The sequence below is a fragment of the Hyla sarda genome, chromosome 5 (genome assembly GCF_029499605.1).
Source record: "Hyla sarda isolate aHylSar1 chromosome 5, aHylSar1.hap1, whole genome shotgun sequence".
In the NCBI taxonomy this organism is placed as follows: Eukaryota; Metazoa; Chordata; class Amphibia; order Anura; family Hylidae; genus Hyla; species Hyla sarda.
The window spans coordinates 119,382,111-119,395,346 of record NC_079193.1 but is presented as its reverse complement, the minus strand read 5'-3'; the positions used below and the strand labels follow the sequence as shown (position 1 = coordinate 119,395,346).

General features: G+C 43.1%; 1 protein-coding gene across 5 annotated transcripts in view; it reads left to right on the top strand.

Moving 5' to 3' along the window:
* LOC130273417 (sodium-dependent neutral amino acid transporter B(0)AT3-like) overlaps positions 1 to 13,236 on the top strand; it is a 589,425-nt gene that overhangs the window by 185,116 nt on the left and 391,073 nt on the right. For 4 of the 5 annotated variants that reach the window (XM_056520170.1, XM_056520174.1, XM_056520173.1 and 1 more), the window contains exon 5: positions 6,620 to 6,730. The exons of the other annotated variant lie outside the window; for it this stretch is intronic. In XM_056520170.1, coding sequence (XP_056376145.1) covers positions 6,620 to 6,730 — 111 coding nt within the window. The remainder of the gene's footprint in view (positions 1 to 6,619; positions 6,731 to 13,236) is intronic. 5 annotated transcript variants of the gene reach the window in all.

Genomic DNA, 13,236 nt, shown 5'->3' with positions numbered 1-13,236 from the left:
AAATGCACTGCTAAACAGGGAGGAGGAGACCCCGGAGCAGCCTGCCGTGCGATTGGCTGATTATCTATGCGCGCTCCTGACAGGAGCGCAGCATAGATGAAGTGAGGGCGGAAGTCGGCGCCAAGCAGGCGTCAGTGACGTCGCGTCTGCTGGGGAAGCCGGCTTCTGGGAGAGGACAGCGCAGCAAGAAAGAAGACTAGAAGATGAAGACTTTGTGAGTTGCAAACATTTTTTTTCAAAGGTAGGGAGGGTGTTAGGAAGAGATTAACAATAGGTAGGGACAGAAGCAAACAAAAAATAGATGGTGGGAGCTACTCTTTAAGGCTCACTGGCCCACTTTTATCATTGTAGTGTATTTGAAGCAATTTTTTACACCTTTTTTTTGTGTGCTGAAAATGTGTAGGTGTAATTTTAGAGACTTTTCACTGGCTCTGCACCATTTTTTGCTCCTTTTCACAAAAAGGCGCAGTTGATAAAACCCTTCCACATCATGTGTATTGCCAAAACCAGTGGATTGCAACTCAAAATCAGCAGAAATGTGTAAACAAAAAGGCGCAAAAAAAGGCTCAAAAGCCCTGCTTGCTCCATTTTTTGCCCCTTTTTAGACACAAAAAACATTCTAAAGACAATGATAAATGTGGGCCACTATACCCCTTGTTACATTCCTTAAGGGATGTAGTTTCCCAAATAGTGTGCCATGTGGAGGTGCTGGTCTGGCACCATGTGGGCTTCCTAAATGCAACACGGCCCCCAAAAACCATGACAGCAAAATTCGCTCTCCAAAATCCCACAGTTTCTCTTTCTCTCTTGAGCCATGTTGTAAGCCCACAGAGCACTTTTATGTCAACATATGAGGTATTTCCATACTCGAGAGAAAATATTTTTTTTTTTTGGGGGGGGCTTTTTCTCCTTATAACACTTAAAAAAATTCAAAAACGTGTTAGTTAAAAAATGCAGATTTAGATTTGTCTCCTCCACTTTGCTGCTATTCTTGTGAAACACCTAAAGGGTTAACAAACTTTCTGAATGTCATTTTAAATACTTTGAGTGGTGCAGTTTCTATAAAGGGGTAAGTATTTCTTACAGAATTGCCCCTCGAATCCACTTTAAACTTAACTGGTTCCTGAAAAATTCTGATTTAGAATTTTTGGTGAAATTTTTTAAAATTGCTGCTATACTTTGAAGCCCTCTTATGTCCTCAAAAAGTTAAAACATGTCAACTTTATGTTGCCAACATAAAAGTAGACATATTTGTATATTTGGAATGCCCATTTTCCTTACAAGCAGAGAGTTTCAAAGTTAGAAAAATGCAAAATTTTCATGAAATTTTGGGGCTTTTCACCACGAAAGGATGCAAGTAACAACGAAAATGTACCACTATGTTACAGTAGAATATGTCACGAAAAAACTATCTCGGAATCAGAATGAAAAGTAAAAGCATCCCAGAGTTATTAATGCATAAAGTGACAGTGGTCAGATTTGCAAAAAAGGGCTGAGTCCTTAACCCCTTAATGACGATGAACGTGTATACTCGTCCATGTGCCGTTAACAGGTTATGGGCTCACGACTCAAGCCGGTGTTAGAACGGCCAGCCCCGAGCTTATACCTGTAGCTGGGGGTCGGTGTTAATATCCGAAATGCGGTTGCCGCGGCCGGCTATTAAGCCTTTATATCGCCGCTGTCAAATTTGACAGAGCGTCTAAAGGTGCCTTTATCCTGTCCCTGATGGTCCAGTGCGGTGGATTGCACCCCCCACAGTGAGATCGCAGGGGGGGGGGGGGGATTCACTGCTGAGGTAGCCTGAGGGCTTACCTCTCCTTCCATGTGGGCTCCTGCGCTGAGAATGATAAAGCCTGGCAGGACCAGGCTTTATCAATCGAGCGCAGAGCACACAGATCAATGTGGTTCTATGAAACCACATTGATCTGTATGAGGAATCAAATTATTCCTCCTAAAAGTCCCCTATGGGAACTAAAAGTGTAAAAAAAAAAAAAAAAAAAAAGTTTTAAAAATGTTTAACCTGTTGGTACTGTTTAACCTGGTACTTAAGGACGAAGGGCGTATCAATACGCCCGTGGGAATTTCGGTCCCCGCCGCGCGTCGGGCGGGGACCGGGCCGGGGTGACTGCTGGGAACGGGCCGGGGTGACTGCTGATATCTATCAGCAGGCACCCCGTGCAAATGCCCAGGGGGGTCATTAGACCCCCCCATGTCAGCGATCGGCGCAAATCGCAAGTGAATTCACCAATAGCAGACCACCAATAGCAGATCTGGGGCTTTACTTTTGTTTTCCCTGTCCTGTCCACCCACAATAGGCGGGGCAGAATTGGGAAAACGAAGAGGACCGGCGCCGGAGTCCTCTTACCCCTCCGGAGGCAGCGGAGCGACGGCGATCGGCGGGCGGCGACGGAGATCTGCGGCGGCGTCTGGAAGAAGAGGACGGCTCCCTGGAAGCCGGTGAGTAGTTGACTAGCAACATCTAGAGGGCTACAGTCTGAGACCACTATAGTGGTCTCTAGACTGTAGCCCTTCAGATGTTGCAAAACTACAACTCCCAGCATGCCCAGACAGTTGTTTGCTGTGTGGGTATGCTGGAATTTGTATTTTTGCAACAGCTGGAGGTCTGCAGTTTAGAGACCACTGCACAGTGATCTCTATACTGCCCTCTAGATCTTGCAAAACTACAACTCCTAGCATGCCCACACAGCTGTTTGCTGTCTGGGCATGCTGGGAGTTGTAGTTTTGCAACATCTGGAGGTCCACAGTTTGGAGATCACTGTTCAGTGGTCTCTAAATTGTAACACTCCCAGATGTTGCAAAACTACAAATTCCAGCATGCCCACACAGAAAACAGCTGTCTGGGCATGCTGGGAGTTGTAGTTGCGTACCTCCAGCTGTTGCATAACTACATCTCCCAGCATGCCCTTCTGTGATCAGTACATGCTGGGAATTGTAGTTTTGCAACAGCTGGAGGCACACTGGTTGGAAAATACAAAGTTAGGTAACAGAACCTAACTGAAGGTTTTCTAACCAGTGTGCCTCCAGCTGTTGAAAAACTACAACTCCCAGCATGCACGGTCTGTCAGTACATGCTGGGAGTTGTAGTTTTGAAACAGCTGGAGGTTTCCCCCCCCCCCCCCCCCCATGTGAACGTACAGGGTACATTCACACGGGCGGGTTTACAGCAAGTTTCCTGCTTCAAGTCTGAGCTGCGGCAAATTTTTAGCCGCAGCGCAAATTCCTAGCGGGAAACTCACCGTAACCCGCCAGTGCAAATGTACCCTAAAAACACTACACTACACTAACACCTAATAAAGAGTAAAACACTACATATACACCCCCTTACACTGTCCCCCCCCCAATAAAAATGAAAAATGTATTGTACGGCAGTGTTTCCAAAACGGAGCCTCCAGCTGTTGCAAAACAACAACTCCCAGCATTTCCGGACAGCCACTGACTGTCCAGGCATGCTGGGAGTTTAGCAACAGCTGGAGGCACCCTGTTTGGGAATCACTGGCGTAGAATACCCCTATGTCCACCCCTATGCAATCCCTAATTTGGTCCTCAAATGCGCATGGCGCTCTCTCTCTTCGGAGCCCTGTAGTATTTCAAGGAAACAGTTTAGGGACACATATGGGGTATCTCCGTACTCGGGAGAAATTACACTACAAATTTGAGGGGGCTTTTTCTCCTTTTACTCCTTATGAAAAGGAAAAGTTGGGGTCTACACCAGCCTGTTAGTGTAAAAAAAAATTTTTTTTACACTAACATGCTGGTGTTGCCCTTTACTTTTTATTTTCACAAGAGGTAAAAGGAAAAAAATACCCCCAAAATTTGTAACGCAATTTCTCCTGAGTACGGAAATACCCCATATGTGGGCGTAAAATGCTCTGCGGGCGCACAACAAGGCTCAGGAGTGAGAGCGCACTATGTACATTTGAGGCCGAAATTGGTGATTTACACAGGGGTGGCTGATTTTACAGCGGTTCTGACATAAACCCAAAAAAATAAATACCCACATGTGATCCCATTTTGGAAACTACACCCCTCACGGAATGTAACAAGGGGTACAGTGAGCATTTACGCCCCACAGGTGTCTGACAGATTTTTGGAACAGTGGTCAGTGAAAATGAAAAATGTAATTTTTTTGTTTGCACAGCCCACTGTTCCAAAGATCTGTCAAACGCCAGTAGGGTGTAAATGCTCACTGTACCCCTTATTACATTCCGTGAGGGGTGTAGTTTCCAAAATGGGGTCACGTGTGGGGGGGTCCACTGTTCTGGCACCACGGGGGGCTTTGTAAATGCACATGGCCCCCGACTTCCATTCCAAACAAATAATCTCTCTAAAAGCTCAATGGCGCTCCTTCTCTTCTGAGCATTGTAGTTCGCTCGCAGTGCACTTGACGTCCAAACATGGGGTATTTCCATACTCAGAAGAAATGGGGTTACAAATGTTGGGGGGCATTTTCTCCTATCACCCGTTGTAAAAAAAGTAAAATTTGGGGAAAAAACAGCATTTTAGTGGAATTTTTTTTTTTTTCATTTACACATCTGACTTTAACAAAAAGTTGTCAAACACCTGTGGGGTGTTAAGGCTCACCGTACCCCTTGTTACGTTCCTTGAGGGGTGTCGTTTCCATAATAGTGTGCGATTTGTTTTTTTTTGCTGTCCTGGCACCATAGGGGCTTCCTAAATGGGACATGCCCCCCAAAAACCATTTCAGAAAAACTCACTCTCCTAAATCCCATTGTTGCTCCTTCGCTTCTGAGCCCTCTAGTGCACCCGCCGAACACTTGACATACACATATGAGGTATTTTCTTACTCGAGAGAAATTGGGTTACAAATTTTGAGAGGATTTTTTTCCTTTTACCCCTTGTAAAAATTAAAAAAACTGGGTCTATAAGAACATGCCAGTGTAAAATATGAAGATTTTGAATTTTCTCCTTCACTTATCTGCTATTCCTGTGAAACACCTAAAGGGTTAACACACTTACTGAATGTCATTTTGGATACTTTGAGGGGTGCAGTTTTTATAATGGGGTCATTTATGGGGTATTTCTAACCAGAAGACCCTTCAAATCCACTTCAAACCTGAACTGGTCCCTGAAAAATTCCGATTTTGAAAATTTTGCGAAAAATTTGAAAATTGCTGCTGAACTTTGAAGCCCTCTGATGTTTTCCAAAAGTAAAAACTCATCAATTTTATGATGCAAACATATAGTAGACATATTGTATATGTGAATCAATATATAATTTATTTGGAATATCCATATTCCTTATAAGCAGAGAGCTTCCAAGTTAGAAAAATGCAAACTTTTCAAATTTTTCATGAAATTTTTGAATTTTTCACCAAGAAATGATGCAAGTATCGACTAAAATTTACCACTAACATAAAGTAGAATATGTCACGAAAAAACTATCTCGGAATCAAATTTATAAGTAAAAGCATCCCAGAGTTATTAATGCTTGGACAGTGGTCAGATTTGCAAAAAATGCTCCCGTCCTTAGAGTCATAATGGGCTCCGTCCCCAAGGGGTTAAAAACACACACATTAACCCCTTCCTTATTGAAAGTTTAAATCACCCCCTTTTCCCAAATTCCATATAAAAAATATATAAACATAATAAAAATAAACATGTGGTATCGCCGTGTGCGTAAATGTCCGAACTATTACAAAAGTTATAGGGGTCAAAAGAGGACAATATTAAATGTATTAATGTTCGTGCATGTAGTTATGATTTTTTCCAGAAGTACGACAAAATCAAACTTATATAAGTAGGGTATCATTTTAATCGTATGAAACTATAGAATAAATAAAGTGTCATTTTTACCGAAAAATTTACTGCGTAGAAACAGAAGCCCCCAAAATTTACAAAATGGTGTTTTTTCTTCAATTTTGTCTTACAGTGATTATTTTTTTTCCGTTTCGCCGTATATTTTTGGGTAAAATGACTGTTAAAATGACTGGTAAAATGTCATTACACAGTAGAATTGGTGGTGCAAAAAAAAAAAAAAAAGGCCTCATGGTTTTTTAGGTGCAAAATTGAAAGGGTTATGATTTTTTAAAGGTAAGCAGGAAAAAACGAAAGTGCAAAAAACAGAAACTATTGGTCCTTAAGGGGTTAAAGGTGTATTCTGGTGGGAAAACATTTTTTTATATATTAACTGGTGCTAAAAAGTTAAACACATTTGTAAATTACTTATATTGAAAAAATCATAATCCTTTCAGTACTTATTAGCAGTTATATGCTACAGAGGAAATTCTTTTCTTTTTGAAAAAGAAAATTATTTTTTGAATTTTCTTTTTTGTCTTGTCCAAAGTGCTCTCTGCTGACATCTGGTGCCTGTATCAGGAACTGTCCAGAGCAGGAGAAAATCCCCATAGCAAACCTATGCTGCTCTGGACAGTTCCTGACACGGGCAGAGGTGTCAGCAGAGAGCACTGTGGACAAGACAAAAAAGAAATTAAAAAATAAAGAATTTCCTCTGTAGCATACATTCCAGTGGAGTACCCCTTTAAGCAATTTATGTTTTGTTGTAAATATTTATAGAATCGTCATATTTAAACTTAACGTAATTTTAACTATTGCTGTTTTTTTCTTTTTCATTTTCCAGGCAGTTTATGTTACTTCTACTTTCCCGTATGTTGTTTTAACAATATTCCTAATTCGTGGTTTCACATTGCCGGGTGCCATAGATGGATTACAATATCTTTTTACTCCTGACGTAAGTTACACATTTTTATAAGAAACTGCTGATGAACATAATGATCAAAATATAACCTAAACACCTAAATGAGTGGTCTAATATAGAAATAAATCAAAGCATACTGTATCTTATATTACAGGGCAATGTGTGGCTATTAAATGGCTTTACAATAGATGCCAAGGAATGTGTTTTTTTTTTTTGTCGGATGATCACTGGCCCTTTTACACAGGCCAATTATCAAGAACATTCATTCAACCAATAATCAGCTTGTGTTAAGGGTCCTTCAGGCCTAATTCTGACAACTAAAATGTGTCCACATTCTAACATCCATACCAACAGCATTACAAGGATCCAAATTCCGATTAGTTCAGTTCACTAGAAACATGGTCAGGCCAAGCTGCAGCAGATGCTACAAAGCAGCCACATTACAGGAAAGCAGAGTAGTTACCCCATGCTAACAATCATTGTTTTAAAATATTATTTTATTATATTGACCCAGGAAATTTTTGCTTTTTCATTTTCCCTTCTCTTCTTCTAAGAGCCAAAACTCTTATTTTTTCATTTACGGTGCAATATGAGTGCTTGTTTGCTGGGTTAATTATACTTTGTAACAACACTTCATTTTACATTTAAATTACAATTTACTGACCCCTGTAACTTTTTTTTACTTTTCTAAGAAGATGTATAGGTCACATAATCTGTAGTTTTTATCAGTACCATTTGAAATAGATAAACCTTTTTTTTTATCACTTTTAATTAAATTTTTTGGGTCATAAGATAAAAAAAAAAAACACACACACACACAATGGCCCTGATTTGCTATTGTAAACCTGACATGTGTTGTCAGGTTGTGTGCCAGATTTTGTGCCAGAATTGAAAAAAAAACAAAAAACGAACTAACTCTATTTTACAAAAAAATCCAAACAAGGGGTGTGGTCGACGAAAAGGGGCACGTCCCTAACATTATTACAAAAGCCCAACATATTTACTATGGTTTCCACAGAAAATGTAGGGAATTTGAGCTGAGGAAAACTCGACAGATCAGAGCATGTGTTAAAAAAAAAAAAAAGCAAAATGCAGGGAATAGTGCAAACTGTAAGGAAACCTTAGTAAATACAGTGGAAAAAAATTGTAAGGAATTAAAACCCACAAAGCAAACTCCACTCCACTCTTAGTAAATCAGGACTAATGTATTGCATTGCAATGCACTGAATTATTTACTTATCTTTAAATTGCTATTACAGCCTACCCATGGCTGCCATGACATAAGATCAGCTCCCCTTGATTGATCCAACCCCCTGAACAACAAGCATGTGACATACTACAGTTTAAATAACACTGTCACTGTGCTTTGACAGTGGCATCGGAAAAAGTTAAAAATAACAAATGGCATGCTACTGCGTGCTACTGGGTATGGGGCAAGATCAAATCCCAAACTCTCTCCATGCACCCTTAATGGCACCATAACAAGAAGAAAAAAAATTATAGGTTGTTAAAAGGTTAACCCCTTGGGACCTCAGGATTTTTCCGTTTTTGCACTTTCGTTTTTCCTCCTCACCTTTTAAAAATCAAAACCTTTCAATTTTGCACCTGTAGAGCCAAATGATGGCTTATTTTTTTTGCACCACCAATTTTACTTTGTAATGACATCAGTCATTTTACCCCCAAATCTACGGTAAAACCAAACAACGCCATTTTGTTATTTTTGGGGGCTTCCGTTTCTACACAGTGCACTTTCCAGTAAAAGTGACACCTTTTCTTTATTCTGTAGGTCCATACGATTAAAGTGATACCCTACTTATATAGATTTTGTAATCATGACTACATGCAGGAAAATGTATACTTTTAAAATTGTCATCTTCTGACCCCTATAACTTTTTTATTTTCCGCGTACAGGCTGTATGAGGGCTCATTTTTTGCACCGTGATCTGAAGTTTTTATTGGTACCTTTTTTATTTTGATCGGACTTTTTGATCGCTTTTTATTCATTTTTTTAATGGTATAAAAAGTGACCAAATGTACACTATTTTGGACTTTGGATTTTTTTGCACGTACGCCATTGACCTTGCGGTTTAACTAATGATATATTTTTATAGTTCGGCAATACCACATGTATATATTTATTTTTATTTACAAGTTTTTTTTTTTTTACACTTTTTTTTTGCAGTGTTATAGCCCCCATAGGCTATAACATGCAGTACATTGATTGCCAGCACTGTTCAATGCAAAGCCATAGCATTGCATTGATCAGTGTTATCGACAGTCGATTGCTCAAGCCTGGATCTCAGGCTTGGAGCAATCAATTGCCGTTCGGACGCGGCGGTGGCAGATAACGGACCCTCTGCTCACGACCCAGCTGATCGGGACACCGTGGTTTCACTGTGGTGGTCCCAATCAGCCCGACTGAGCTGCTGGGAGTGCTTTTTTACATTTTTGACACGAAGAACAACTTTGATTGCCACATCTAAAGGGTTAATAGCGTACATAACAGAAAATAATATGTACAGTATACAATAGTATTACAGATAGCACAGAAGTACACAGTGGTAAATGGACGGTAGCACTTTGAACACAAAATGATAATTGATGTAGTAGTAGTACAAACACATCCCTAGATACATCAAACACTATTACAATTGTAAGTTAAGCACAAAAATATTGTGATGCAGAAGCGGTAGGCCAATCTTGATTAGTTTATGATGCACACTAATGGTCCAGCAATAACTGTAGGATGTACCAGAGTATGCCAAAATCCACAAGCTAGATATGTGGAGAAAAAGAACAACAAAAGGTGGCTCTGCCTGGTGCCGTTACCAAGGGTAACAATTGTATACAAAGGTCAATGCAATTACACCTGGGCTAATTGTACCTGGGCTAAGAGCTTAACATCTCTGTGCGCATATTTTATAGATGGAAGTGGGGCAGCCTCACACCCAGACCCGACCATGGAAGGGTTTTGCATATGATACTTGGAGCCGCTGGGATGTCCAGAGGAATGTAGAACAAGTTTTCTATGAGGAGCATGCCGTGCTGGTATTGGTGATATACCGCGGACACTGTAGTTAAAATAATGGTTTTATTAATTAACCTGTTCAGGACCCAAGACGTATGCATACGTCTTGGGTACCTGGTACTTAAGGACCCAGGACATATGCATACGTCCTGAGTCATTCCGGTCTCCGCCACTCGCCGGGCGGAGATCGGAACTGCATGCCTGCTGAAATCGTTCAGCTGGCATGCCGTGCAAATGCCGAGGGGGTCCCGGGACCCCCACATGTCGGTGATCGACGCAGATCACAAGTGAATTCACGCCAGCGATCTGTGCCGATTCCGGTCATTCGGGTCAATTGTGACCCGATGACCCGGTAATAAATGGTGATCGGCAGTGTACGATACACCGCCAATCAATCACCTGCCGTTGCTGGGGAGAGGTGACAATACTGTCACCTCCCCAGCAACGCTGCTATTGGCTGGCGATCGTCCAGCCAATAGCAGTGCGGCAGAGGAGGGGTTAATGGCTCCTTCTCCCCGCTCTGCGCGCTTACTGAGTTCAGTCAGTGGGCAGTGCGGGAAGATAAAGACCGGGATCCCCCCTCAGAGCATCGGAGATCCGGGTGAGCTTTTTTTTCCAGGGACAGGTAGGGAATCAAATGAAAGTAAAAAACTGTAAAAAGGGAACAAACAGAAAAGAAAAAAAAAGTAACCCCCCCCTGACCCCCCAATAGGTCCCCAAGGGTCCGCTGTCACCTGATCCATGTGACCCCGGGCCCTATTAGGGGTTCAGGGTGCTGCGAGTGCCACCCATTTTTTTTTTTTGGCCGCAGCTTTTTTTTTTCCTGTAAGTTTACACCAAGCACCACACACTACACACTTCCCTGCCCCCCCCCCCCCCCCCGCACACACACCCTCCCCGCCACCGTAGAAAAAAGGCGATGGCCCGCCGGGCATTTTTGGCAGCAGAGGCTTACGTTTTTTTAGCCTCCGAATTTGCCAGTGAGGACGAGGAAGATCCTACTTTTTTGTGTTCTTCCTCGTCCTCCTCATCATCTAGCAGTGATGATGAGTCCCCTGTACGGCGGCGGAGACGCCGCCAGGCGAGGCCACGCACCCCTCATGAGAGTGACCCAGTGGCTTACACTAGTACGAGTGGCAATGCCGCTCGTAATAGGAGTCCGGCCCCCCAGACAAGTGCATCGGAGCCCCCTTCCGATGACCCTGTCTGGAGCCCCCCAGAGGGTTATCAGCCACGGGTTCCGGAGTTTGTTGGCGACTGCGGAATCCGGATTGACCATGCTGGCTTGACTGACCTAGACTTTTTAAAGTTTTTTTTCAGTGACAGCCTGGTCAATCACATGGTGGAGCAAACGAACTTGTATGCCCAGCAGTTCATTGCCCACCACCCCGATTCGTTTTTGGCCAGGTCCAATGAATGGCGCACCATTGATGCAGCGGAAATGAGAACCTTTTGGGGCCTCACGCTGCATATGGGCCTGGTCAAAAAACCAAGTGCTCGTCAGTACTGGAGCGGGGACGTCCTCTATCAGACCCCGCTTTACAGTATGGCGATGACACGGAAGCGGTTCGAGGCGATTCGGAAATGCCTGCATTATGCAGATAATGCGGCATGTCCGCCCCGAGGTGATCCCGCCCATGACCGGCTTTACAATGTGAGGCCGGTCATTGATCACTTTGGGTCCAAATTTTTGGAGGCCTACGTACCGCTCAGGGACCTCTCTGTAGATGAGTCTCTCATCAGTTTTAAGGGGAGACTCATCTTCCGCCAGTATATTCCCTCGAAGCGGGCGCGGTATGGCGTGAAGCTCTATAAACTTTGTGAGTGTTCCTCCGGGTACACTCTCAAGTTTAGAGTGTATGAGGGACGAGATTCCCGTATTAAACCCCCAGATTGTTCCCCCACTCTGGGTGTTAGCTGGAAAATCGTTTGGGACCTTGTGCACCCATTGCTGGATAAGGGTTACCACATGTACGTGGACAACTTTTATACCAGCATCCATCTCTTCACATCCCTTGCCGCCAGATCCACGTCCGCTTGTGGGACCGTGCGGAGGAACCAGAGAGGCCTCCCTCTAAATTTGGTCCAGACGCCTATCCCCAAGGGTGAGTCCTGTGCCCTCACCCATGATAACCTGTTGTTGGTGAAGTATAAGGATAAGAGGGATGTCCTTATACTCACCACTATTCATGGGAACGGCAGCACCCCTGTGCGAGGTACCATGGGACCGGTCCTCAAGCCCGATTGTATTCTGGACTACAATTGGTATATGGGGGGAGTTGATGTCTCAGATCAAGTCCTCAAGCCATATAACGCCATGCGGAAAACACGGGCATGGTACAAAAAAGTTGCGGTCTACATGGTACAGGTTGCCATGTACAACGCTTTTGTACTATCCCAGTACGCTGGCAACACAGGGACATTCCTCCAGTACCAAGAAGAAGTCCTAAGGTTCCTGATCTTTGCTGACCGGGAAAGATCAGGCCGGACTTCCCAAGGGTCTGGAGTTATAGGCACCAGGATCGTCCCAGGCCAACACTTTCCAGGTGTGATTTTCCCCCCCACTGGAAAGAAGGGACGAACCCAGAAAAAATGCAGAGTGTGTTTCAGGAGGGGGATTGGGAAGGACACCACATATCAATGTGACACTTGCCCAGATAATCCGGGCCTCTGCATAGGGAGTATCACACTTCCATTGAGCCCTAAATTTTCAATTTTTATGTAAATTTTCCATAATTTGACCAATGTACCAAGTCCAGAGTACATTCCAAATGTTTAACCCCATAAATCTCTAAATTGCCCCAAAAACCTAAAAAAAAAAAAAAAACCTGATAAGACCTCTGGGGGTGTTTTTTTCAAAAATGGGTCATGGGTCACTGAGTCACTATCATCGGGGACTTTTTTTATGTTGCCTCAAATGCGCAGCGCTCTCTCTCCACCTGAGCGGGTGCGCATTTGAGGCAACAGGTTAGGGACGGCCACACACATCACATTCCCAGAATGATGATTCAGAGCATAGGGTTTGGGGCGGGCATATTTTTTTTCAGTTTTGGCTATGCTCTGGGTCATCATTCTGGGAATATATCCTTTTTTATTATAATTTTCTGGCCCACTGTACCCCATATTACGGGCCTCTGTACCCCACCTGTATACCCCAGTTATGGCCCGTTGTCCCCCATGGTGTTCCCCTATTTTAGGGCTCAGTGCTCCCCATTAACGCTCCTTGAGGGGGGGGGTCCCACATCCTGGCTCCATATGAAGCTCAAGGCCCCTGACTGCCCTCCCACTCCAGCAAGACCTGCTGTGCATCCGCCGAGCCATTATCATCCAAAAATAAGGTATGTCCTTACTCCAAAGAAATGTATTTACAAATTGTGGGGGATCTTTTCTGCTATTAACCCTTGTAAAAATGTAAAATTTTGGGGAAAACTCACATTTTAGTGAAAAAAAACTTTTTTTTTTACATATGCAAAAGTCGTGAAAACCCTGTGGGGTATTAAGGCTTAGTTTA